The 26,593-nt window shown below is 56.1% G+C and overlaps 1 protein-coding gene across 4 annotated transcripts in view; it reads right to left on the reverse strand.

The window, feature by feature from the left end:
* The window catches only part of CRHR2 (corticotropin releasing hormone receptor 2), a 48,129-nt gene extending 23,879 nt beyond the window's left edge, over window positions 1-24,250 (reverse strand). Inside the window, exons 1-3 of one of the 4 annotated variants that reach the window (XM_070616148.1) lie at window positions 23,963-24,250; window positions 14,566-14,659; window positions 7,635-7,760 (exon numbers count right to left, since the gene is read on the reverse strand). In XM_070616148.1, the coding sequence (XP_070472249.1) occupies window positions 7,635-7,760; window positions 14,566-14,659; window positions 23,963-24,049 (307 nt within the window). In that variant the 5' untranslated portion in view covers window positions 24,050-24,250. Of the gene's footprint in view, window positions 1-7,634; window positions 7,761-7,918; window positions 8,268-14,565; window positions 14,660-23,962 lie in introns of those variants that run through there. The other 3 variants (XM_070616149.1, XM_070616151.1, XM_070616150.1) reach the window with 3 other exon arrangements.
* Window positions 24,251-26,593: the final 2,343 nt, after the last annotated feature.

Raw genomic sequence — 26,593 nt, forward strand, 5'->3', positions numbered from 1 at the left:
TGTACATACTTACAGCAGACAGTGGGGAAACTGAGTCAGGGAGGCAAAGAGCAGTTTAATGGAGACCACGCTGGGCCCATGAAAAAGGGAAGGCATGTGACTGGAATCTAGCTCATTGTGTGAGACTGCAGCCCTCCCCAGGGAGGGGCAAGGTGGGAGGAGGCATCTACCCCTTGCTCCAGCCTCTATTGTGCAGGGCTCCCTCCTTCCAGTCAACCTTAGCAACGCTCAATGGGCTTGTCACCATGACGCCAGCCCACGGAGGAAGGCGGGGAGGAGAAGGTGAACAGGGGAACCCCTGAGGCAGAGGCTGCTATGGAATGGAGGAGCACCAGGGGAAGGGGGTCATAAGAACTCATCGAGTCTGCCCCCTACCTAGAACAGAGAAACTCAGGCCCAAAGAGGAGAAAAACCTGTCCAAAGGTGAGACAAGCAGTTGGTGGCTTGGCCAGAATTAGACCAGGCTCTCAACCATAGTTTCTGTGAAGTAGGGTGGCATGAAGACATCTCTGGCTGGCAGAATCCTACGTCTTCTGTTTAACACATGGGGGTTCTGGGGGACTAAGGGGATACCTCTCTCCAGAGGCCTTTGGGGATCAGACCTTCTTAGTGTAGACAGACTGCCCCCTCCCAATACACCGTCTAGAGGCCATGGAGTTGTGGTGCATCACAGAGGCAACAGAAGGCCACACCACCCAAGAATGAGGATAACCATCCTTGGCGTGAGCAGGACCCTCAAGGACATAATCCCAAGGATACAACTGCTCCTGCTTCCAGGCCTCAGGGTAGCCTCCACTTCCCTTGCTGACAATACCCTAGCTGTGCATGGGGAGCCCCAAGCAGACGTGACAGGGCCCCACGAGGTCAGTATATTTTCTGTGCCCTTCACACATATAAGGAGACTGAGGTTTGGATGAGGGGGACCTGCCCGTCACTTAGTGAATCATGGCACACCAGGACTTAGATGCACCCTCGTGAATTTGGGCCCAGGATCCTCCAGCTGTTCCTCACCCCACTCCCTACCCCTCCAGGCACTACGAAAGGAGCTCCTGGCCAGACTCCGCAGGACCTGGTAGGAGGTTGGTGGGCTGCACTTGGGGCCCTTTGGGGTTGTCCCTGAGAGTCCCTGGGAGCTTTGCTGTGGGAATTCCAGACTCTGTTGTAGTTGCTGTGGGTGGGGAGGGAGAGTGGGCAAGGAAGGATGGTGCAGGCTCTGACTTAATGAGCAGGAGAGAGGGCAGGGGAGGGCCAAGGCGAAAGCTCTCAGCCAGCCTGGATTTAGATTTAGATGGTACACCCTGAAAATCAAGCAGCATGCTTCCAGAGCATTCCAGTCCTGCATCACGGGGCTACAGACAAGCAGCCGGGGCTTTAAAGCTAGCAGAAAGGAGGCCCATGACCTGGTCTGGCATTTAAGACCGCCACGATCTGGGCCCTGTTCCCTCTCCCTACCTCTCCTCTCCACCTCTGTTCCTACTCTTCCTTCCACCTGATACATCACTGGCCTAGTTTTCAAGGCCCTGTTCAACACTTCTTCCATGAAGTGTTCCCAGCTTTCCCTTCCTTTTGGAATCAGCCTCCCCCCATGTGCTCCTACAGCCTTGGCTGTGCTATTTCACTTAAGAGCAAATACCAAAAAGTTCTCTTTAAGAGTCTGTCTGTCTGTCTCTCTCCCTGGAACAGTAGCCCCTGGAAGGCAGGGTCTTTGAAGAGCCCGTTTCTAGTGGGGAGAGGGCAACACACCCACAAAGTCAATAAGAGGTGAGCTTGGGCAGGAAAAGGGCCGTGATGTAGCTGGAGGAGTCCTGGAGAGGAGGGAGGGAGGATGGAGGGGGCTGCACCTTTGGTCCTCCCTGAGGTGAAGGGTCCTTAGGGAGAAGGACAGCCAAAACTCCACCTTTCCACTTCTTGGCTGCCTGGGCCCCATGCATGAAGAGGTGAAAGATGCTAGAGCGTGGACCAAGGGCTCCCAGAGCCAGCAGAGGCCATGCAGGGCCCAGGTTGGCTGTGGGACAAAGGGCACGTGTCTTTTCCCCTCTGGGCTAGTCATCTCTCACCCTTAAGTAGCAGCAGAGGGGGGGCTGGGCTCAGCACAGAAGGCCCTGCAGCTGGGAAGCTCCGGGGCGTCTGGAGGGCCAGAGGTGCATCCACTTCTGCTCACTCTCCTCCCTCCTGCTTTTAGCCAAACGCTCGGTGACAGCCATGCATATCCCACTTGCCCACTCTCCCAGCAGGGAAACAGTTCTCACACAGAGGGTAACTTCTAGTCCTTGGGTGCAGGGTCAAGGTGTGATCAGGTCTCACCGGGACTGAGAATGCAGACCTGAGTCTCTGAATTCACAACTTCCACTTCCTCCACCAAGAGGGCAGGGTCTGTCTGGGGCCCTCCCTGTGGCTCCACCTCTGCACCAGGCCTGTCCTCCCCAAGTGTGACATCCCCACTGCTCCAAGACCTTCAAGGCCCATTCCCATCCCCTCCAGGAAGCCTTCCAGGAATGGCCCCGTGCCCACCAAGCCCCTTTCCAATCCCTGACTGTTGATTTGTGTGAGTCTGGTCTTTAAGCAGCCTGGGGCTCCTTCAGCCTTTCTTATCACCCCCACCCCCTCGGGGCTGAAGAGGGGATTCCTGCACAAGCAGGCAGACCCAATGGGAAGACCCCTCTGGCTAGAGACGTTCATTTTATTTGTTTCCGTTTTAACACAACCAGTGCTTCAGCACATCTCTGGAAGTGGAGAGCCCCAGTTCTCCCCACGGGGTCGGGATAGATGGGGTGTCTCTTCTTCCTCTGTCCTGGCAGATGCTTCAACACAGATGGGCCCAGCCATTACCACCAGGACAGAGTGGGAGCCTGAGATCAAGGAGCCAAGGCTAAGCTGGGCTGGGCTTAGGGATTTTGCTGGAGGAAAATGGACCTCGTCCAGGAGGAGACAGCAGGACTCTCCTGTGCAGCCACGAGGACCACAGAGACAGGCAAGAGGAGGTGCCAGAGTCAGGCAGTTGGAATGAGGGGTGAGAGGAGGGAGAGACAGAGGAGAAGGCAGGGAGGAGGAGGGAGAGGAGGGTCGGGAGGGAGAGAGGGAGGAAGAGAGGTGGAGAAGGAAGAAGAGAGGGAGAGAAGCATAGACAGAAAACCAGAGAGAAACAGAAAGATATAGAAAGAGAGAGAGAGAAACTACACCCAGAGACAGAGACAGAACCACACATAGAAAAAGAAACAGAGACAGAGGCAGAGGGATCCACACACACAGAGACGAGCTCAGAGGAGTCTGTGTAGAATGGTGGGAGGTGGAAGGAGATGGAATATAGCACCCACCTCTGGCCAGACCACGGCTGGGCTCATCCATTCCCCTTCTCCCTGCAGACTGAGGCCCAGGAAGGGGATGGGACCTGCCCCAGGTGAGGCTGTGTACAGACATTAGGACAGTTTTGGGTAGCCCAAGATTTGAACTTGCTTCCCATATGGGCCCAGGGAAACCTGGGGGCACACAGAGGACACCTCCTGCCGTTGAGCTGAAATGTCAGGTCCTCACCTTCCAGGCTCCCTTGTAGCCAGAGCTGGAGTGTGTGACCTGGAGCTTCACACACTCCCTCCACCCCATCAGAGGCACCTGCCAGAGAGAAATCGTGAACTGGGGGCCCACACAATGGGGGTGGGGAGCAAGCCTCCTGGGGGCCACTGCAGGAAGCTGAAGATCCCAGGACAGTGGTGGAAGCAGGGCTGTGGCCCATCTGGCAGCCAGGGCTGGTGGTGTTGGCAGGGCCCACTCAGGGAGAATGGAGGTCCCCTCACTGGGCCAGCTCTACCCTGAGTTCTTGGCTGCGGGTCCCAAATCTGGTTCCTCAGCCCACCCAGTGATTCCATAAGCTCCCCCAAATCCTTTCAACAAATCCCTTTTCTGTTTAACCCAGTAGAGTTGCTTTCTGAGAGGCAGCAGAGACTGGGTTAGAATCCCTGTTCTGTTACAAGCTATGTGACTTTGGGAAAGTCACTTAATTTCTCTGCGCCTCAGTTTCCCCATGTGTAATATGAGGATAATACTATGTCTCTGTCACTGGGTATGTGTAAGGATTTATGAGTTAACACGGGTCAAATGACAGCACAGACACACAGAATCTGGGCCACTGAAGCTGCAGCACAGGTTGTGGGGAGGATCCTCCAGGGTACTCGGACACATGGACGCTTAACTTGGTTCTGCCTCAGACGAGCATGTGTGACCATGGACAAGTCCTTCCCTTCCCTTGGCCACTGCTGCATCTGGCAATAGTCTCTGGGTGAGAATAATCAGGGCTCTGACCCAGCCTCCTACTCTTGCTACCTGTGGCTGTTAGCTAACCACACATCTGAGAATGCCTTGTCTCCAGCCCGAGGCGCAATCCTGGGCTTTTCTCCACCCAGCCAACTGTGTCCTGGACATTGCCACTCAGATGTCCCTCCAGCAACTCAGTCAACAGATCCCCAACTGTGCTCAGCATTTTCCTGGTGTCATCCCTCACTCCTCCCACTTCCCCATCCCATCCCAGTCTTGTCAATTACAGAGGCCTGAGGTCTCTTGCCTCCATCTTTCCCTCTGCTCCCACATCTTCCACTCTACCTACTGACCACGACCACGGACCACCACCAGGGCCAGCTGCAGTCGCCTCCTAACCCCTCCTCTTGCCTCCAGAGACTCTGTGCCCCAAAGCTGAGCTCCTCTGCTCAGGAGCTCCTGCAGGTTCCCTCCCACTCCGCACTGACAGAGAAGTCTCTGCAATGCTCGGCATCTTCTGACCAACATCCACCTGTCTGGTCTCGTCTGTTTCTTCCTCCTGTTACCTGTGCTCCACACAACACTCACCAGTCCTGAGGCACAAAGCATGGTCCCCTCCCCTCCTCTGTACCTATTACACTTGCACTTGCTAAAATCCCGCCTGTCTCCAGAAGTCCAGCTCAGACGGCTAAGCCCTCCCTGAAACTCCAGGGAGGAGACAGGAGGAGTCTTCTTCTGTCCCTCTAAGCTCGCCTCACAAACTGTCTCTCATGGAGGCAGTGCTGCCCCGTGGTTAAGAGTGAGGGCTGTGGATTCCGCTGTCTGCACTGGTGCATAGGAGCTGATTACAACCCTGAAAAGTTACTTCATGTCTCTGAGCCTCAGTTTGCTTGTCTGCAATATGGGCACAGAAGCAGTACGTATCTCAGGGGGCCTGAGGGAGGTGAGGATGGGTGGGATCATGTGTGCAAAGCTCTCTTGGTGGCACCTGGAAAATGATCCACTCTTGGTAGCTTTGTGGCCGATTCTCTGTGCTCAGCGGCGTGGATGCAAGCTCGCGGGGACTTAACAGCCGCTGCTGCTCTCCCACCCGAGCAGCACCTGCCCACTGAACAACGAGGCTTCAGTAGGGTTTGGCTGTCCACAGCAACACTGAGCAGGAAGGGGAGCCAGGACCCTTGCTGCTCCTCCCCAGGCTGCTCAGGGAGCTGTTTTCCTCTCTGTGTCTTTTTTTCTAAGGGAAGGATCCCACTGAAAAGGCAAACAGCAGGAGGAAGCAGCGGCCAGGGGGCGGGATGGGGGGGGAGCGAGATCAATCACAGATTTCCACTGCCAGGAGCTGCCTCTGTGCTTTCTTCCCACCTCAGCTGGCGGCGCTGGTTAACGGCAATGCTCCCCCGCCCCTTCCCTAGCAGTTACAGTGCGGGCAGCACGTTGGTCCAAATGAAAAAAATTGTTCATTACATACCAGGGGCTAATTGGCACACGTGCCAACCTCAGTGGTGCTTTTTTTTCAGCTTCTCATTTGATGTGATGTGAGTGGTCTGGGGTCTGGGCTCCGGCACCTCCTTTGGGATGTCATCCTTGCCTCCCCTTCCCCGCCTCCTCCTCCTTACCTCCCGAGTCGGGGCATTTATCACTCTGTATTCCTTTTGTGTGTTGTGATTGTGAGCGAGGGCCTCAAAGCCAGTGCAGGGGCTGGCACATGGTAGGTGTTTAATAAATTGATTGAACAAATATTGTGCTCTGCTATGCCGTGAAGAAGAGATGCAGGCCCTGCCCTCGAGGAGCTCCAGGCTGGTTGGGGAGAAGAGGAGACAGCCCAGGCTGGGGTAAGAACCAGAGCAGAGCTCCCTCAGGTCCACCTGCTGTGGGGCCAAGATGCTTCATCATCTCACTCAGCCCTTAGTCTCTGGGCCCAGTCGGAATCAGGGACCCTGATCTCCGCTGCCTCACCCCACACAGCTCACGGGATCCTCCAAATACAGTTTTAAAATCTCAGGACTTAGAAGAAGCAGGGAAGTCATTCCTTCTGCTTGCACCCTTCCTGTTTTAATCACGGAGAGGAAGCACGTCCTCAGATGATGGAGAAATCTTCCTCAGTAGCCCCACTATCTCTCCCACCCCCTTCCATGAGGAGCACCTCTGCCGCTGGACTCCTCGGAGCACAGCAGCTCCCTGAGCCCACCAGAGCCTTCCGCTGGTGCAGACAGGGGATCGTCGCTTAGCGTCAGCTGCAGGCACTGCTGTCCTGCCCTCGAGCCATCTCTGCCCTTAGCCTCTGAGGGCTTGGACAGGCATGTGTATGTGTGCATGCGTGCGTGTGCGAGGTGATGGGGAGCTGTGCCACTATTCAGACACATATTCAGAGGGAGGTTGCTAGGATGTTTCCGGGATGAGGGGCTTCAGGCAAACAGCCCTGCCCCCCACACACAGGGTCTCAGGGGGCTCTCTGCTGGTGGGCTGGGGCTGGAGATGTGAGAGGCGTTCTGGGTGGGTTAGCCATTGCTGCGGTCCCACAGCCTCACAAGACACTCCCACCCAGCTCCCATCGGACACTCCACATGGCATAGACTCAGGCACCCCAGAACCAGAGCTCATAGCCAACAACCCCCCCTGGCTGCTGTGACTCTGGCAGCCTCTGCAGCGGTCTTCCCCAGAGCGTCAAGCCAGGCTGCACTTGCCAGGAGGAAGGAGGGCACAGGCTGTTTCTCCCCAGGAGGTGGGGGTTGGTCCTGATTCAGACACTACGCATTACCTGGGGTGCGGGAGTAACGCTGCCCACAGCCCCTGACTCACAGCCAGAGGACCAGTCTGGGGACATCGGGGTAGAGAAAAGGCGACACTCCACACTCTGCCCTGCGGCTCTATGCTCTGCATGCCCCACCCCTCCAACACAAGCGCTCACCTCGTCTTTCCTGACTCCTGCCCTCCTCCTCTCCGGTAGGAAAGAGTATGATCATCGCACTCAGCCTAGGGGCTGGGAACTTAGTGTATGTGTCCCCCATGGGTGGGGCATTGGCTAAACAGAAGAAGCCCTAGTGGGGAAACTTCAGGCACCCAGAGCTTACAACGTGGGAAAGAGGTTTGCCCTCAAAAAGCAGGAAGTATTACTTTCTCCCCTTTCTAGGCTCTCACCGCACGGAGCACGGGAATCGTGGGCAAATAAATCACTGCGTTACTGGGGTCTGAAGCTACAGTGGCGTCAAGGCGGAGAGGGCGCCCCCAACGCTATAGGGGGTCCTTAACTCCAGCGGCAGGCCGGTGCCGCGGCCCTCTTCAGGTCTCCGACGCTGGGTCCGGGGGTTCGGGGCCCTCCCCCTCCCTCAACCGTCCTCCCGGGAGGCAGTCGCAGAGCCCGCGGCGGAGGGTCCGGGGGCACTCACGGGTCGTGTTGTACTTGATGCCGTTGAAATATTCTGGGCACGGCCTCTCCACGAGGGCTCCGGCCGCGCTCCGGGGCCAGCACGTCCCGATCTGGTCCAAAGTCGTGTTGCAGTAGGAGTAGGGACCTGGCGACGAGAGAGAGAGCGGGGCTCAGAGGGGTCGCCCTGGTCAAGGGGCGCCGAGGGTCGCAGGGCGCGGGGCGCCCGGAGCGCGGATTCCAGGGCGCATCTAGCGCGCCAAGGAGGGAGCCCACGCCGCCCAGGTCCGCTCGCCTCCCGCCTACCCTCGGGGTCCAGGGGCAGCCCCCAGCCGTCCAAGAGCAGCTCTTCAGCCAGGGCCAGGCTGCAGTTGGCTTCCAGCAGGCTGTGGAGCAGTGCTGCGTCCATCGCGCCCCGGAGCCGCGCGCCAAGAGGCAGTGTGAGTGCGCGCCCGGCGTAGCTGCGAGGGACTCGGTGCGAGGGTGAGCGGCCGAGAGAGAGCGGGGTCCTGGCCCCTGCTCGCCCAGTCCCGACCTGCCGGGCAGCCTCCGAGCGCTGCGCCGGGTCGCCGGGAGCTGCCAAGTCGGGACCTTCCCGAAGAGGAGCGGCGGAACGCAGGGAGCAGCGGGTTCTCCAGCTCGGTGGCGGCCAATGGCGGCGCCAAGGGGCGGGGCCGGGCGGCTCCTCTCGGCCGGGTCCAGCCTCCAGCCCCCGGTCCCTCTGCCCTGCTGGGAGTGCACCTCCTCAAGCCCGGGCACGGTCCGAAGGAGGGCAGCGCGGATGGAGAGGGTGGGCGCGAGGTGGAGGAAAGCCCCGTCCGAGGATATCAAGCCTTGGGGCTGCAGGGGGCGGCCAAGTGCGCCCGCACGAGGAACCCACTGCAGCCTCCCTAACCGAGAGCCGGAACTGGGCAGCTCGCAGCCTGAGTTTTTTCTCCCTGAGCGAGGACACTGAGGGGCGTGACAGGGGGAGCGGAGAGCCCATGTGCAGATCTGTGCTCTAGAAAAGCCTTTGTGGCTTCTGGGAAGGAAGTGGATTGGAGGAGCCTCAAGAGAGGCAGGGAGGCCACCGAAAAGTCTAGGGAGAGCAAGTGTCCTGAATGTACGAAGCCCTGGACCAGGCGGTGGGGGTTGGGATGGACAGGGGTTTCGGAGGGAGAGCCAGCCCTGATGAGGAGGGACTGGAGAGAGGAGTGGGTGGGTGGCTTCCAGCAGGAGCTGGGAGGCAGGGATGACACCAGGTGGCCCGCTTCAGTGACTGGGGGTATAGTGTTGCCATTTAAGGAGATGGAGAAGTCCAGGGGAGAAATTGGCTGAAATTATCTACAGGACTTCCAACACCCGGGGCTTACTGCCTCAGGTTCCAGGGAGACTAAAGTGAGAAGTGAGAACCTGTCTCTCTTCCTCCTGGCTCAGGTGGGGCCCCCTGAAACAGGTTTCTGCATCAGTGTGTGTGTGTGTGTGTGTGTATGTGTGTGTGCGTCAGGGTTGGGGGGGCATGGAGATCGCACTCCACAGCAAGTGTCTGCTGACGGGGGGCATCTAGGCTCAGGACACAGGGCCTGGGGTGTGGTATGCCCCAGCTCAGTCTGGGTTCTGCTCCTGCCTCTGTCTCTTGCATGTTACCCAGTTCTTGTCCTCCTTTCTGGGACTGTTTCTCCGTCAGTGAAATGCTCTGAGGCCCCTCCCTGCGCTGAGAGTCTCTTGTCCTGAGTTATGAGATGCAAAGCCTGAGGAAGATGTACGTGAGTGTGTGTGCTGTGTGTTTCTATCTTTAGAGGGCAAGGAGAGCTGGGACCCAGTCCCAGTGGGGCTGGAGGCCCCAGGGGAACTAGGCCTGTGCCCCCTGCCAGCCTCCACTGGGAACCAAAGCTGCCACCGAAGCCTGAGACCACCCTGAGCCAGCACCACGCCCTGAGCAGGGAAAGGGGGGCTGGGCTGCCTTTGTGGGCTCCAGTCTCACCAGCCTCCCTGTTAATGCTGCTGTCACTGCCCAGGCAGAGCCAGAGAGCACCAGGGAGAGGGCTGAGCACTGGAATAGCTCCAGGGCCGGCTGGCTGGCAGGTACCAGGGGCAGACCAGCCAACCAGGTCTGTCCTCTGCCTCCTGAATGGACATTTAAAGCCCCTGGCTCCGTGCTGGGCAGCTGCAGACGTAAAGGTCCCTTGGTCTCCACCATAACCAGTGCTGGCAGCAGGGAAGATAGGCTGAGTCCCAACCCCAGCCTCAGATCTGAGTCCTGTCCTCGGTCCCAGGCTGAGTCCTGCCCCATAGGGTCCCACAGAGGCTAGAGTGTGGTTGGCAGGGTCCATCCATGTCTTCAGTGGGAAATAGCCTCCACGCATGAAGGAGGGCCCTCCACACACCCATCACAGCACAGGGGAAGAGAGAAAGCAAGCCACACAGAGTTATTCACTTGCTCATCACCAGCGCCTCTGTGCAGGGAAGCCGCCGTATAGGGGGTGCGCACCCAGTACCAGAGGCCAAGGACTTCTCGTCTCACATGCAGCTGTCTGCAGAACAGAAGATTGACCTGGGGAACCTGGATTGCTCCTAACTGGGAGAGCACATGGAATAAAGATTCTTCTGGGAAGTGACCATTTTGGTGGCAGAGCCAAAGTCTGTTCTGCATCTTGACTGGAGCACAGACCCACAGACCCAAGGTCCCTGGTTTCCAGGATGCAGGGCCATTTCTGCATGGATCTGATCGTTATAGGCACGAGTCTCTGTCATTCTAGACGTGACCAAGAGGAAGCTATAAAAGGTGGCAGCTTTGGGACAAATTGATTTTACAGCTCACTTTAGTGTTTGCAAATAGGCAAATGAGGAAGATATGAGAGAGAGCAAACACTTTCCTCAATTAGATTAAATCCAACTCCAAATAAACAAAGTCTGGGGCCTTTTTGCTAACTAAGGAAGCGGAGGTGGATGGGCGGTCCCTGGGATGGAAGTGGGCCCTCCAGCCAGGCAGTGGGGGAGAGGTATTTGGGCAGCCTGTGTGTCCCCAGGCTGGTGGGACAGGTTGCAAATAAGTTCCAGAAGTGAGACAGATGCTGGGGAAGATGCTAGTGTGTCATGAGCAGTATGGGATGAGGCAGGCGCCTCTGGCCCACCCCTGATGGGAGCTGCAGTGGCAGTGGACAGTTCCAGGCAAGCTCAGACACACATCATGGTCCTCCAGGGCACAGCCTAATAATGCCCGGCACCAAACAGACATGCAGAACACAATGGAAACACACACAGCATCACACACAGTCACACTTCTTCACCGCATCATACACATTCTCTTGTTCGTCACACCACCCAACAAATGTCAGCTGGGAAACAGGATGTGAGGGGACAGAGTCTGTCTTTACATCTCTGAAGGGCTGTCCTCAGTCAGACTGAATAGATAGGGAGTACACAGAGCTGGGACAAAGTTGTGGGGTTTGCTGGGAGTTACAGTGGGGCCACCGAGGGCATGGAGGCTCAGAGAGCCCTAAAGGTGCCCACTCTTGCCTTATGGCACTGGGGATGGTGTGCCCAGGCCAGATACATCTTCCTTACCTGACCTCTGCACAGGGGATATGGCCTGGTTTGCTCATATCAAGCCATGGGACCAGGCTGCAGGACCGGGGAGGGGAGGCCGTGGTGACCTTCCAATCCTGTGTTCTCATTTACAGATGGGCAAAGGCAGGCCCAGAGGAGGAAGAGGAATCCTTGCTCCAGCCCATCCTGGGCCATCCTCATCTCTGCAGCAGCCCAGCTGGGCTCCTGGGCTCCTCCACTGGGCAGTGGTTTTCCTATAATTAAGATCACGTCACCCTCCTCACAAGAGTGGCTCCCCATGGCTCTCAGGTTGGAGCCCAGCTCTTAGCATGGCAAAGAACATTCTTCATGGTTGTCCATCCTCCATCCTCTCCCTCCTGCTCAACTTGAGATGCCCTTGGGAACAACCTCATTCCCTGCAACCATTCTGTCCCCCCACATCTTTGCATGTGCTGTTCCCTCTACCAGAGGGGGAAGGGCCTCAAGGCTCTATACTCCAGTTAGCCTGGCTGCCTCCCACTCGTCCTTCAACCGTTCAGCTAGCTCTCACCTCCTCTGTCTCATCTGGGTGGGGCGGCCCTCCTTGGTGCCCCATCTGCTGGGGGGGCTGGTCTATGTCACACCAAGGTTGTTGGTTTTTCCACTGTTGCCTCTGCCAGCCTGTGACTCCCCAAGGGCAGGGCTGGTGTGTTCACTAAATGGCCCCAGCACCATCAGAATGTTCCAGGCCGCCTGTGCTCAGAGTCATTACTGAAAGAAGAAACGCCTTGGCAGCAGCCCTGTCTTCCAGGCCAAGGCTGTCTTCCATTTGACCAGCCCTGAAGTGTGTGTGTGTGTGTGTGTTTTGGATTGGGGAGTTATTTCAAGGGATCCTTGAGCCCATTCAGACCCTTATATTGCCTATGGACCGAATAACTAATACGTCTTGCAATATATGTCCTATTAGATGCCTCTGTGATCAACAAAACAGAAATAACCCATTTAAAGCCCGCCCGGAGTCTGTTGTGATTATGTGTGTTTTTCCTTTATTTGGACCTCAGGGGCACACAATTTAATTGGTCGCAGTCTTTGATTCATGACCCCGTGTCATCATTAGCCCACACATGGCCCAACTTTATTGTATTTCAGTCTTGCCTCTTATGGAAGATTGTATGTTGTAGTAAATATAGTGAATCTGTCACCTAGTCCAAAACTAGACCATTACTAGGCACATATTTATCCACAGGCTCCTGCCCCAGAGGGAACATTCTCTTGAATATCGCGTCTATCATTCCCTTGCTCTTAGTTTTTTTTCAGTTCTATCACACAGATGGATGGATGGATGTCTAAACAATAGATTGTTGGTTTTACTTGTTTTTGAACTTTGTCAGTCATTATGCATTTTTTTCAATCGGTAGACTCTAAAAAGGAGATCACTTCCACGTGGGGACCTGAGAAACTCTTCCTGAAGTCCAAAGGCATCCTGACAGCCTGCCCATCCCACCTGAGGGGCCCGGTTAATAAAGGATGCTGTGCTCCCACGGCGGCTGCCGGGCAGCATCGACAACAATGTGGTGGAGGGACATTTAATGACATGGGGAACATTTAATGACTGTGAATTCTAAGAGGAGAAAGCAGGTTACAAAACTGTGAACAGGGGATCATCCCAGTTTTGAGGAAATGAAAAAAAAAAAAGAGAAAAAACATGAGGCTCTATGGATCGATAAACTCCTAGGGGATATAAACATTGTAAAAATTCCTGGGTTATGGGATAATGAGCACTTCTTGTCTTCTTTCACTTTTAAAAATATTTTTTCCAAATTATATGTGTATAACTTGTATCCTGTTTGTCAATAGATGATTGATATTACAAGGCAAGCAGGGGAGGCTGGACTCAGAGGAGGGGAGCATGGAGTACCATGAACCAGGGATCATGGGGAGGCAAGGGTCTGTGCCACACTCTGGAGGGGAGGGAGGGCGGGGAGAAGTGGCGGGCCTGCTGGTGAACCAGCGCTGCCTCTGAGAGCAAAGAGCTCCGGTGAGGGGGAAGTTGGGGCCTTCCTGAAATAGGGGGCTTCCATTTCCTGCCTGATGGCTGCTTGACATGACCCATGCTGGGGTCTCCATGGTCTCTTGTTCAACCTTCATAGTAAACCCTTAAGGTCAAATTAGCCCCGTTCCTAACAGATGAGGAAACTGAGGCTCAGATGCTATTATTGGCTGAATTGTATCCCTCAAAATCCATATGTTGAAGTCCTAGCCCCCAATATCTCAGAATGTGGCCTTACTTGGAGATAGATAATTAAGTTAAAATGAGGTCATTAGGGGGGCCCTAATCCAATGTGACCGGGGTCCTTTAAGAAGAGGAGATTAGGACAAAGACGCAGACGGAGGGAAGACCACGAGAAGACACAGGGAGAAGACGGCCATCCACGAGCCAAGCGGAGAGGCCTCAGAAGGCCTTGATCTTAGACTCTAGCCTCCAGAATTGTGCGAAAATACATTTCTCTTGTTGAAGCCACCAAGTCTGTGGTACTTTCCTGCAGCCCTAACAAACGAACACAGCTGGGCCAGGCGACTCGTCCAGGTCACACTGCTGCTCGATGAAGGAGGTAGGCTTCAGCCCCGGGTCTGTCTGACCCCAGCACCTGAGCTCTTGAGCATGCCACTGTAAGGAGGGCAGGCAACAGGGCTTTCCTCTTCGATGCCCGACTCAGGCTGTGTTCTGTGCTGGGTCCCAGTGCTGACCAGCACCCTCCTCTCCTTGAGCCCCGGCAGCAGCTCCAGGTCCCAGGGCACACCCACCCCCAGCCCTCCTCCTTCCCTGCTGCTTCTATGGATGCAGACCTGAGAAGGCCAGGACACTGGGTGGGGCCCTGGGGACGCCTCTCAGGAGCCCAGAGCCCGTGAGAGCCCGGGGCTGCTCTGAGCTCTGCAGTGGCTGACCCCGACTCTGAATCAGTCACCAGAAAACCCTGAGAGGTCAGAACTCAGGGGCTGGGCTGCTGCTTCACAGGTCCTTAACCAGGAGGTGACACTTGTAGCTACGGCAACCTGAGAAAGTGGCTGGTCTTGCTCAAGTTTGAAAGCAGAGGGGCACCCTCTCCTCAGGCTCTTAAGTGTCAGCCCAGCTGTGCTCCTCTGTGTGCAGAAGCAGGGAGCAGGGAGCAGGGAGCTGGAGGAGGACTCCCAGCCAAGCCCTTCATCACCAGTGAAGAGCCTGAGCCCCACCTGGGGAAGGGGCCTGCCGGAGACAGAGACAAGAGCTGGGACCAGAAGCCAGAGACTGTATCCGTCCTTAAGGCCCATGTTGTTCTCTCTCCCTGGCCTGCCCCCCCCCCCCAGAGCTTGGGCTGGCCCAGGAGAGCTGCTTCCTCCTCCCAGGCCCTGGGCCCACCCTCATCTCCTGAGGTCTGCCACAGGGCGGTGGCAGGGGGCTTGCATACCTGAGGCATTGGCGAGGGTCGTGACCACATGGCAGTACTGCTCCAGCAGTGTCCACAGGGGCTGCTCTCTGGGCGCCTGGCTCAGTCCAGCTGCCTAGGGGATAGGAGGGATGAGGGTCAGAGGTTAGGCCCTGGCTAGCCATTGGCAGCATATGTCTGTGCCCCCTGCCCTGTTCTGTCACTCATCCCTTACTCCTCTTCACTCTAGTGTACAGAGTGGGAAACTGAGGAGGGAAATGCCCAAGGCCACACAGCAGAACAGCAGCCTGGCCAGGCTGGAACTCTTAGAAGCAGCTTGACCTCCAAGGCAGGAATCTGCTCTGTCCATCCCTCGGCCCCGAAAGGTCTCCAACTCAGGATGGGATGTGCCCCTATGATGGCGCCTGTGTCCTGCAAAGCGGGTGGGGGTCCACTAGCAGTTTATTCCCCCAATAAATATTTTTAAGACACCCACTGTGTGTCAGGTCCTGGCTGGGGGCCCCAGTGAATGTACTCAGATGGTGTCAGGCCAGGTAAGGAGCCCCAGATTTAGAAGGTGCAGAAGGCAGTGGGGGAGAGCAGATGATTGAACTTTGTTTCCCTGTCACACAGGTAAACAGGAGGTTACAACAAACGTGTTAGGTTAACACATGGGAGAGATTCCTAGCCTGGACTTGGGAAAACAGGGAAGGCTTCCTGGAAGAGGTGACACTTTGGAGGCAGCCAGAAGGATGAGTAGGGGAAAAAGAAGGGACCACTGTGCCAGTGTGGGCACTCATCAGGGAACAGACATGGTTGTTGCAGCAATGGCAATCCCACCCAAAACACAAAAAACACCCGGGATCCTATCTCCTGAAAAATCATGAGAGTAGGTGCTGGGCATGGAGGGATAAAGCAGATGTGGTTATCTCGGCTCTTGAGGAAACCATCTTCTGGTGGGAAAGATGGATGAGTGACCAACTTGTTACAACATATACAATTTGCTGAGGACGAATAGGGTAGCATCACGGAGGAGGTCATACTGATGTGGGCTTTGAAGGATGAATAGGGGTTTACTCAGTGGATACGAGTGGTGCCACAAATGGTATTTTAGGTAGGTAGTATAGCACATGCAAAGGCAGAGGCTGGAAAATGCATGGTGTGAGACTGAATGAGAGCAATGCACTCTACAATTCTAACCCTGTCCCCATTCCTCCCAAGACCACTGTTTTTCCTATTCTGTGGCCAGTGTGTGTGCATGAGTGCGTGCACTTGTTCACTAGTGCACGTATATGCAAGATGACTTTCATCTCCTCTCAACCTTGACATTCCTGATTCTAGAATTCCAAAAGGCACCGGCCTACCAGTGGACAGCCCCTCCCCTTTCCCTGCCTGTCAGACATTCCCTCCCTGGCAGCTGGGTCAATGTTTGCCCCAGGATGTCCCCAGGGCCAGAGCCTGAGAGCCCTCGAACATCACATTCCCCACATCGGGCTCAGTCCATTTCCTGTGCTGAGGCTGGAGGCCACATGCTCAGCCGCGCCACACAGGCCTGCACCTTCTAATTAATGACTGCACCAGGTCGGAGCGGCGACGCTGGCTCCTGCACCCTGGAGAGTCTAGGGCAGCATGGACACCACTTACAGGCACTCACGCACCTGGAGTCTGCCAACTCTTGCCCACAGTGTAGGGTACAGGAGGAGGTGCTGGGAAGCAGGGGGTGTGTTGTGTGTGAGTGAGGTGTATGTGTAGGGTGTGGATTATGTGTGTGGTTGTGTGTGTGAGTGGTACATGTACAGGATGTACAGTGTGTGTGTCTGTGTGTAGTGTCTGTGTGTGGGCGCTGTAAGGGGCTTCCTGAGCTGTCAGCGGGAGCTTTGGCCTCCTGGCTTGTAGGACAGACGCTGGGGGCCCCGGTCTTGTTGTTCACATATCCTGGGGCTGCCAGGAGCTCCTTGGCATCAGCTTCTTGGGCATCAGGAAGGCCTTGCTGGCCCAGGGAGCCACCTGCCAGGGGTGAGGTGGGCTGGGGAGGGAAGGAGATGTTCTGGGTCCTGGGATCTTCCAAGAAGAATTCTGAGACCCACCCAGCTGGGTGTGGGGAGACGGTGGGCCCTGGGCCTGGCTCCTTACCCCCTTACCAGTCCCCCTTCCTCTTGTTCAAGAAGCAGCTACTCACCCCCTCCCTGGGGGACCGAGTTCCCAGTGAGTTGCCAGCCTCTGGAGGTCACGGCAGAGGCAATGGTTAGCCCAGAGGCATGCGGTGTTGATGGTGGACCCTCAGGCCGACTTGACTCTGCATCTTTGATGCAAGCTCCTTCTCTCGACGTCCCCACTGCCGTACTCTGACCCCGTCACTCAGGTGTTTCATGTGCAACCTTGCAGGGGTGGGCTCTGAACATTTGGCTTAGAACTCAAGGGGTGGGGCCAGGGCACCCTATCCCAGGACTCAGGCATTGCTGGGCTGTCCTTGCATCAGACACTGTGGTTCAGGCTGTGGCTGAGTCTCCTTGCTGAGCCAAGTGCTGAGGCCCAGGGTGCTGTGCTCAGCATCGATGCGTGCTGTTAGGGCCTGGGCAAAATGGGCAAGCAGAGCAGGAGCAGTTTTGGAGTAACTCCCAGATCTGGGCTCCATCTCCTGTAACTTCTCTGCTGGTCCAATAAGCCGGCACAGCCAAAGATGCTCATTCTCTTCAAGGGGCTGGCTGGGTGGATTGACTCAGTTCAAACCCACAATATACCCTGGAGGTGCCCAGTGTGGGCAGAGCCGCTGCTGGTGGTGGGGGTGTGTGGGCAGGGAGGAGGAAGAAGAAGCCGCTGCCCTCAGAAAGCACATGACGGGCCAGGGAGAGCAGACACAGCCACGCGTAACTACACCCCAACACCTGGGTGACGAGATCTCAAAGTGGGGACACTGCAAACATCCCTGTGTTAGGGCTCTGGGGATGCTGCTTCTTAACTCTGTGGCCTTGGCTAAGTTACTTAACTTCTCTGAGCCTTTGTCTCCTCATCTTTAAAGTGGGGATAATCCAAACCCCATACTGGTAAACAAATTACTGTATGGCAGGTAGAAGGCAAGAGTTAAATGGTGGTTCTTGTCAAGGACTTTCGGAGGGGTCCAGTTAGAGAGCTCAGAGATGGGGGCTTCAAGCCCCATTGTGGGAGTCCCAAGGTCCAGCTCAAACTCTTTTCCACCAGAAAAGCTTCCTAGAAACCCCGTGTTTCTCCTTCCCCGACTCTCCAGCCAGCGCAGGTTCCCCTCAGCCCTCAGCATCCGTCCTGTGGACGCTGAGCCCCTGAAGACGCAGCCGGTGCCCCCTCACCAGGCTCGCTGCTCACCAGATGCTGGGGGAGGAAACTGAATCCTCCCCAGAGGACTGGGCACTGGAGCTGAGTCCAAGAGGACAGGAAGGTGTGGTCCAAGGCAGAGCGAAGGGTGAGAAGAGCAGGAAGGGTCCCGGGGCAGGAGCTGCCAGGCAAAGGCTGGGAGGCAGGCATAAGGCCTGCTCAGGGAGCAGCAAGCCTCTGGTTTGGGGGTGCCATTGGGGAGGGAGACAGGTAGGAAGGAGAGGCTTCTTTGATGTGAAGTCGGCACTTTCTGTGTGCTAGACACAGCTCTACATGCTTGACAACAGCTCCTTTAAATCCTCACAGCAGCCCCTGAGGTAGCTGCGAATAACCCCATTTTACAGACGGGGCCACTGAGGCCCAGAGAGGTGAATCACCTCCCAAGGCCACAGAGTGAGTGATGGGGAGAAGCAGGACTGATGGACAGTCTGGTAGACTGTGGCTTGGTCAGATACACACAGGAGAGCTGGTCTGGGGTGAGGAAGTGAAGGCCTGTGGTCCGCGGATGCTGAGAGGACCCCAGCCCCAGACAGGGTGGCTGTGGGGCTCGGGAGAGCCACTCCAGTACGAAGCCACTCTCACCACAGCGGAGGGGGCACCTCTAGGCAGAAAGTGGGTCAGGGGAGGAGTGGAGCAGACCCAGCCAGCCAAGCAGGGCCTTGCACAGGGGAGATGAGAAGTTTGGGTTCTATACCCTCCGAGCCCCCTGGAGACCTCATTATTTTCTCTTCTGAGGGAGACAACTTGGACTTCTCTACTGATCAGCTCTTGGCTGTCCCAGGGACAGACAGCTGCCGTGTGCCCCACCTCTCCCCTGCCCCATGAGACTACAGGCTGCTGGAGCTCAGGGCCCACATACGTCTGGTTCACATCTGTGTCCCCAGTTCCCGCTCCAGAGCCTGACATGCAGCAGGTGCTCAATAAATGCTTGTTGGCTGACTAGATGGATGGATGAGACCACGGCCCCTTCGGCTAGGTACAGCTGCACCCCAGCCCCCAGTTCTGGGAGCTCAGGTTCTGGGCTTTTCCTCCTTGTCAGATTTCCTTCTCTCTGAATTTTTGGTTTGAGGTCAGCCCAGGTCCTGGTTCCAGCCTCTGTGTACCTGGAATTGGAAGAGGGCAGGGCAGGGAGCCTGGCAGGGGCAGGAGGCAGTGGGGCAGAGCCAACCCGTCAGCTGTTCTTCCTCTGCCCTGGGTTCTATCCAGGCAGAACCTGTGCCCCAGGGGCTAGGCAGGCCCTAAAGGTGCCACCTCCCTGGAGCCAGGAGGTCTGGCCCAGCCTAGTGCTCCCTCCTGGGCTGGTGACAAAGCTTTGTCTAAATTTAGCCCCTGGTCTGGGCCTGGGAGATTTACGGGACCACAGGTCCTGTGGCCAGGCTGCCAGGAACCGGAGGGGAATGGGGTGAGCTCCCTCCCCGCCTCCTCCCTCTGCCCAAGGTCAGAGAAGGACTCATCTGGAGGGAGAGGATTCCTCCCCAGTGTTTCCTTTCATTCACTGGTTTCATTGAGCCCGAGCTAGGGACAGAAGAGGAAGAAACTCAGGCCCTGCTCTGGGGAAGGAGGAGGAGGCAGGGCAGGAGGAGGAGAGGGGACCACGGACAGGGAGGGAGAGGAGAGAAGGAGGGAGAGAAAAGGGAGGATGGGGGAAAGGAAGGGAAGGAGAGGAGGAGGAAGACGAGAGGGGACCATGGAGAGGAGAGAGGGAGGCGGAGAAAGAGGAGGATGGGGTGAAAGGAAAGGAAAGAGAGGAGGAGGAGGAAGGAGGAAGATGAGGAGGAGGCAGAGTCTGGGCCCTCAGCAGACACAGAGGAGGCTGAGGCGGTCTGAGGCGGAGGGTGAGGGATGGGAAGTCATATGAAGGAAGGAGGTAAGGATTTCTGAAGCGTCCGGGCAGGCTTTCTGAAAGGGAGACCTCAGATACTTGGTTCTCACTTATTGGGTGCTGGACCTTGAGTGAGGACCCCAAGAGCCTGCAGCAGCCTCCAGCAGGCTCTCCCATCCCTGAGTCTCTGCTCCACCAGGTCCCTCTTCCTAAAATGCCCCACTTTCCCTTCCAGTCCTAATTCAGCCTCCATCTTTCCTGGAGGTACTTCCAGGCCTCTGCTTATCTTCCATGTGTTCTGTCATCTCTGAAAGCGGGGGGCTTCCTCTCTCCTCTGTCCCTCTCCCCTTACCTGTGCCAAGCCCTGGGCCCCCCCGCCCCCGCCCCCACACACACAGCCACCTGAGGGAGGGAGAGCAGAGGGGAAGAGGGAGAGAGAGGAGGCGGGGAGCGACTACGTTGACCCAATAAAGGTGGGAGCTGGCCAGCAGGATGCCCTATAACAGGTCACCAGGCCTAAAATTATCTCAATTATCAGCTCACCGAATGTCCAGTTTGCCGAAAAGCCATCCCTTTCTGATTTGTTTTGGCATTTGTCTGTGTCCTAATTAGATTTTTGTTAAGAGAAGGGAATCTGGAGTCAGGCTGTGTGGTTTGAATCCTGGCCCTGCCACTTACCAGCTGAGTAACCTTGGGCACGTGACCTCACCCCAGCTTCTTATCTGTAAAATGGGGTTAAGGATGGTGTTAGCCCGTAAGGTCACTGTGAAGCTAAAATAGGTAATGTATGTCAGTGGTCAGAGCAGTGCCGGGCACATGGGAGGCCTGCATAGCTGCTAAATAGAATAAACAAAATAAGCTTATTGAATAATCTATCCCTCCCTCTGGTGGATTTGAAACAACATCTTAAAAAATTAGAATTTTGAATAAAGTGACTTTAGACAAACTGGCTGATGAGTCCTAAAAATGGTTAAAATTAGATAAAGGAGAAAATGACAGCAAAGAGGATACAGAATGGTCCTGTAATTCGTAAAGTGCTGTAAATTGGAGATTTACTACTTAATACAAAATTAAGTAGGCCGTGCCCTCAGACAAATTGGTTTTTTAAAAAATACTTAAACAGCAACAAAATGGCAAAAACAGAGAGACTAAATTGGCTGATTAGGTTAGAAAACACTCAGAAAGTAGTTGAATTTTGGGGAAAAGTCATTAGATGAATTAACTTCTGGCAAACAGCCCCTGAGCTGCCCCCTTTGTGGACTTGTGTGTGGAGGGCTGTGCATGTTAGGGAGCGTCCAGGCTTCTGGGGCCTGGGCCCCGGGGTGGGGGGACTTCTCTTTTTGCTGAGCCTTCTCAGGACAGATAGCTCCCCCAGAAGCCAGGATTTGGGGCAAGAAGCCACAGAATCACTGTCCTGAGACCCTAAGGGGGAGTATCTTGGTGCCCAAAGGTCCGAGGGGCTGGACCCAGCCAAGAGGGGCTGGTAGACTGCTGGGGTCTTTTCAGAGCGGGGGGCAAGCAGCTCGAAAGGTTAGAATGGAAGGTTTTGGAATCCAGCAGCCATATTCCTCAGCCTCCACTGAACCTCTGTTTCCATCTGTAAATATGTGTTCCGTCTTCCCGATGTTTCAGTAAAGTGCTGAGCACAGTGCTGGGTGCACAGGGCAGCCTGCACAATTACGGCACGCCCCCCACAAAGCAGCTTCCCAAAGGCCTCAGAGTGCGACCTGGGAGCATCAGGGTCAAGGCTTGGCTCCTCTGGGCTCTTGCGGTGTGGGCGGGGCCCGGGTGCAGGGTGGCCGCCCCACTCAGCCACCTGCTGGAACTTTCCCAATTGCAAAGCAGCACAGGCCCTTCCCCTGCGATGTGAGCTCCATGCCCTTGGTATAGAAATCAGATCCCAGTGGGGACCCCCCACACCCCCTGCAGCCACACACCATCTCCTGTCAGGGTTGGGGCTCCGGGGCCTTCCCACTGCTTGCTCTCCTCTCTGCCCTCCTCTAGGACCACCCTGTCAGTGCTCCTGCCATCTTGCCCACCTCCCAGCGGATCTCCCCACAGTCCTTCAGAGGCTGTCATACCCGCGCACATTTTTCTTAGTTCCAGTGGCCCGAGTTTGTAAATACACACTTTACTCTTTGCCATTATTTTCTTCCTGCCCTGGTCTCCTTTTACGCTGTAACTCCACAGAGCGGGTGTTTTCATTCTCGTGTCCTCACCACTGTCCTCCTTAAGTATGGGGTGAATAAATGAGAGGGCTGGAGGCCAGGCCCCTCCTGGGTCCCCTCCCCTCCCCACCACCTGCTCTGGAGCAGGAATCTTGGCATAGTTGGATGAGGACCCAGAAATAAATCCCATTACATGAAGGCCCAGAGCAAGGAAGGCTGCACTTTGGGGCCAGAAAGACCACGGATTAGCTCCTCTCTAGCTGGTTATATGATGTGTCATTAGTTTCTTGTCTCAGACTGGGATCGTGGAGGGAGCTGGGGGTAGGGCCTGCGCTGACTGTAAAGGGGGTGCAGACTGTTGCTGCTGAGGTTCCCGGTTCTGACATCTCCAGAGCCTGGGGTGCCCAACCACACGCCCCCTCCACCTGGCCTGGCTCTGCAGACCCACCAGAAACACTCTCCATCTAACCAGCTTGGGCGGCTGGCATCATGGCCCCCAGAGGGGAGAGCAAGGGGCAACCCGGGCCCTAACACCCAGCTCTCTTGGAAGGCACCCACCCAGGAATGAGTGGGAGGGCGCAAAAAGAATTCGAAGCCCAGGACCTGGGGGGTGAGGAGTGGGGGTGGACGTGAACCCCCTCCACAACATCCAGCCATCCCAAATACACCCTGCAGTGTCATTACAAGGACCCGGCAGGTCTAGGGGCTGTCTGCCCATCGGGACACTGACCACACCTCAGTGTGGTGCCCAGCCCTCCCCTCCACCTGACCAAACCCCTGGGAGGGCAGGGCCCTGGTGTGGTCACACCTAATGTCTAGTGCCCGGCACAGACCATGGCTGCATTTACCAAGTGCTTACTCTGTGCCGGCCATGGTGCTAGGAGCTTTCCTTGTATCATCTCAACTGTTCCTCATGACAGCCCTATTCAGGAAGCACCAATTATCACCCCCATCTTGCCAATGAAGAAACTGAGGCTGGGGAAATTTCAGTAACCTGTCCAAAGTTACACATTAAGCAGCAAAGCAGGGAGTTAAAACAGCCCTGTTAGCAAAGCCACTTTGCCACAGTCAGTGGACGCTTGCTACCTATCTGTTGAATGAATATTGAGTGAATGAGTCCTCTGTGTACATATGGGGACATTGAGGCCTGGGAAATGGTCTCCTAGGCTGGTCTGTGGTGGAGCCGGGACAGGATCAAGCCTCCTGACTCCCAACCTGGCTCTGTCCACCTGCATTGGGTGGCCTCCGGGCCCCTCTTTGCCCTCTGAACCCTTTTAATGCCATAGCTCTTCAGGAAAAGTGTGGCCTAGGACAGGTTGCTCTCTCTCTCTGAGCCTCAGTTTCCCCATCTGTAAAACGGGGAAAGGGTTGAAGGGAGATTCCTCCCACATCTATTTCTGGGAATCTCCCCCTGCTATCTTCACCCCCACTTCTTCAGCTCCTTCTTTATAGCTCCTCTCCATCCCTGCCCCCCAGCCCCTGCCAGCAGACCCCAACTCTGCCCAAAGGGCACCCACAGTGTTGAGAAACCCTCCCAGTGCCCCCTCTGTCCCATTGCTCACTTGGTACTGGGGCTGCCTGGTTGGAGGCACCAAGAAGAGGGTGGGGATAGGGTGCAGGAGTTGGGGTCAGCTCTCTGGGGGTCCACTGGGAGAAAGGGCCAGAACAGGGGTGGGATGAGGAAGGGACAAGAGGCTTCTGTAGGGGAAATGAAGGGGGATCCATGGACGCTGGGACGGAAGGGACAGGGCACAGGGAATTTCTAGACCTGAAGAAGGGCATGTCCTGGACACTAGGGCGGCACTCAGAACACTCTGCTGATCCAAGAGGCCTCCCTGTCCCGTCCCAGCAGTGTTAGAGCACCATCTCCCCTCCACCCGCCCCTCATCCAGAGAGCGGCATCCCAGCGTCCACACAGGGATCCCAGCCCCAACCGGCGCCAAGCCCTGAGACCTCCCCCACCCAACTCATAACAGGGCTGAGCGGAAAAACAGCCCAGCAAGTGAGCACGAAGACCCTCTGCCAGCCCCTAGTGATGACAGCACGGAGCCCCAGCTCCCGGCACCCCCACCCTGAGACCCGACCCACTCCCCGCACTTACTTGGAGCAGCGGCGGGAGGAGGCAGAGCAGGCAGAGGAGTGGGTGCGGGGCGTGGAGGAGGCGCGAGGGCCCGGTGGGACCCCCCATGCCCGCAGCGGCTAGGGACGGAAGCGCACCTCCCAGCGCGGCTGTCCCGCCCCGCCCGCCCCTCCCCCGGGCCACAGCCGCATTGGTCCCCTCCCTTCCCACCGGCGCGAGCAGGCCAAGGTAAGGCCCAGGGCACAGGGGGGACTCTCCCCGCCCCCGCCCCCGAGGCGGCGGTGACACCGCCCCACAGCCCGTGCCCTCCAGGTTATTTATAGCGGGTGCTGGGCAGCCGCTTCTGCCCCAGCAGCCAGGGGCCGAACTCGGCCTGCAGCCTGCAGAGAAGGGGTTAATACCTTTTATCCGCAGCCACCTTTGCCAGGGCTGTAGCCATCCCCCGCGGGGAGACGGGAATTGAGAAAGGGAGCAAGGAGCCTTGCTGTGGCTGTGGCCAGAGCACAGAGTGGGCCTGGTGGGTCTCATCCCGGCCAGGTGTCCCAGCCCTGCAGGGGTATTCTGACTGTCTGGGGAGCCTACACCAGGCGGCAGGCCCACCAGGATACTTGAGAGTTGAATGTGGATGCTGGACTAAATAAGAGTAGTGTATCAGTGTTCAGTTTCCCGATTTTGATAACTGCAGTGTGGGTAGGTAAGGGAATGTCTCTTTTCTTAGGAACCACACATTTTGGGCTAAAGGGGCACTGTGTTTCTACCTTCTTTTCAGATGGTTCAGAAATACACACACACATGTGTGTAGATGTAGAGAACAGTAAAACAAATGGGGCAAGAAACAATTGGTAAATCTGGGCAACGGGTATGTGGGTATACTTTGGATCATTCTTCCAACTTTTCTATAAATTTGAAATAAAATGCTTAAAAAAGAAACCCCAAACAATGGCGACAACAAATGCAGCAATGCCAGGGCCCACCTGGAGATTCTGATTACATGGGTTGGCATGGGGCCCAGGCACTGATGTGTTTCCGTAAATTGCCCAGGGATCCTAATGTCAGGCAGGGCTGAGCAGTGATGCTCTCTGGTGGGGACAGGTGCAACCTGGGGCTGGATCAGGGCTCAGGAGGTGAGGCCCGAGCTGGGGGAGCCTCAGGAGCTCTTCCCCCAGATGAGCCTACAAGCTTAAGCCGCAGTTCCAGCGTCTGGGATCTGAGGGGAAAGCATTTGAGGAATGCGATTAGTGAGGCACTGAGCTTTTCCTGGAGGGTGCAGACAAGGTGGGTACCCACCTTGGGGAACTCAGCCCGAGTTCAAGAAACAGACACTGTGTTCACACTGGTCTTCCTGCTGGGGACACTTTTCTGTTCCCCAGGTCCTCGTCCCCTCCACCCCCTTCCTCCAAGCAGCTTTTCCTGATTGCTCCCACATATCCCCTCCTGCCCACCACCCGTGTGAACTGTTCTCAACTGACCCTTGGATGAGGCTGGGGTCCAACCAGCTAGGTGGGGGAGGCACACCTGAGGGCAGAGTCCGGCTCTCTCCCTCCTCTTTTTATTTTCCCCCCTCCCTTCTCTGTTGCACAGAGCCTAGCCCCAGTGATGCAAGGGAATCTTTATGGGAAAAGCTGAGGAAGAGTTGACCAGATCTCCTCATTCATTTGAAGGTGACAGGAGGGGACCCCATCCCAAGTGCTGAGACAGGATATGGCTTTACTGGACCTAGTTAGATGGGCTTGATGATGTTATGGCCCAAGGGGGGTCATCTGCCCGCCACAAGACATGCCAATAGTCAAGAGGCAGGGAGGGAGGAGAGAAAGGACTTATTACAGCTTGCTAGTAAGAGGGAAGATGGCTGACTAATGTCTGAAAGAACCATCTGAAGGGGGACACAGAATCTTGAAGCAGTTTTATAGGCCAGAGAGTTATAGGGGAGGAATAGGGTTAGGAATGTTGAACCCCCTGGTGTTGCAGACTGCGAGTTGGCACATCAGATCTTTCCGTTGTAAGGGATATCAGCATAGAATCTCTGTCCAGAGGCCATCACATTCCTAGAGAACTCAAAAGAACAATGTTATCATCTTATCGCAGCTGGGAGGGTCCATAAAATCTACAGGGCCTGCACATGAACAGGAGACAGACCCTTACTTCTCTAGGCAAATCAAAGCAAAGATTCAAAGGGTCTGGTGAGTCAGGGTTAGTGCATCAGAACTCATTCAAAGTTACAATATGGTCTCTTTTCTACAATATGGCTTTTCTCATGTCAACCTTGTGTTGAGCTGGTATCCATCAGAGAGGCTCCCAGCAGGAGAGGACTACTCAGCAGGACTTTGATGGATGAGTAGGTTCAGAAAGAGAGTTGATGGGTCAGCATGAGGTCCCACAGTTCTCTTCAGCACGAGTTCCTGGAGCATCTCCAGAGAGCCAACCTCATAGCCTGTGGGGAGTGTGCCAGCTGAGGGAAGCAATGTGGAGCCCATGAAATCTGGGCACAAGTAACTGTGATGAGAGGTGAGAGGGAGTACAAGTGCTGGGGCAGCTCAGGTCAGTGAGGGAGGGGCCCTCAGGGGGGAAAATGCTGCAGGAGCACCTTGAAGGACTTAAGGTGAAGAAGGGGAGACCTTTTACTCCGGATGGAGGAGTTAGGGTGGGAGGACG

Source organism: Equus przewalskii, chromosome 4 (genome assembly GCF_037783145.1).
Source record: "Equus przewalskii isolate Varuska chromosome 4, EquPr2, whole genome shotgun sequence".
In the NCBI taxonomy this organism is placed as follows: Eukaryota; Metazoa; Chordata; class Mammalia; order Perissodactyla; family Equidae; genus Equus; species Equus przewalskii.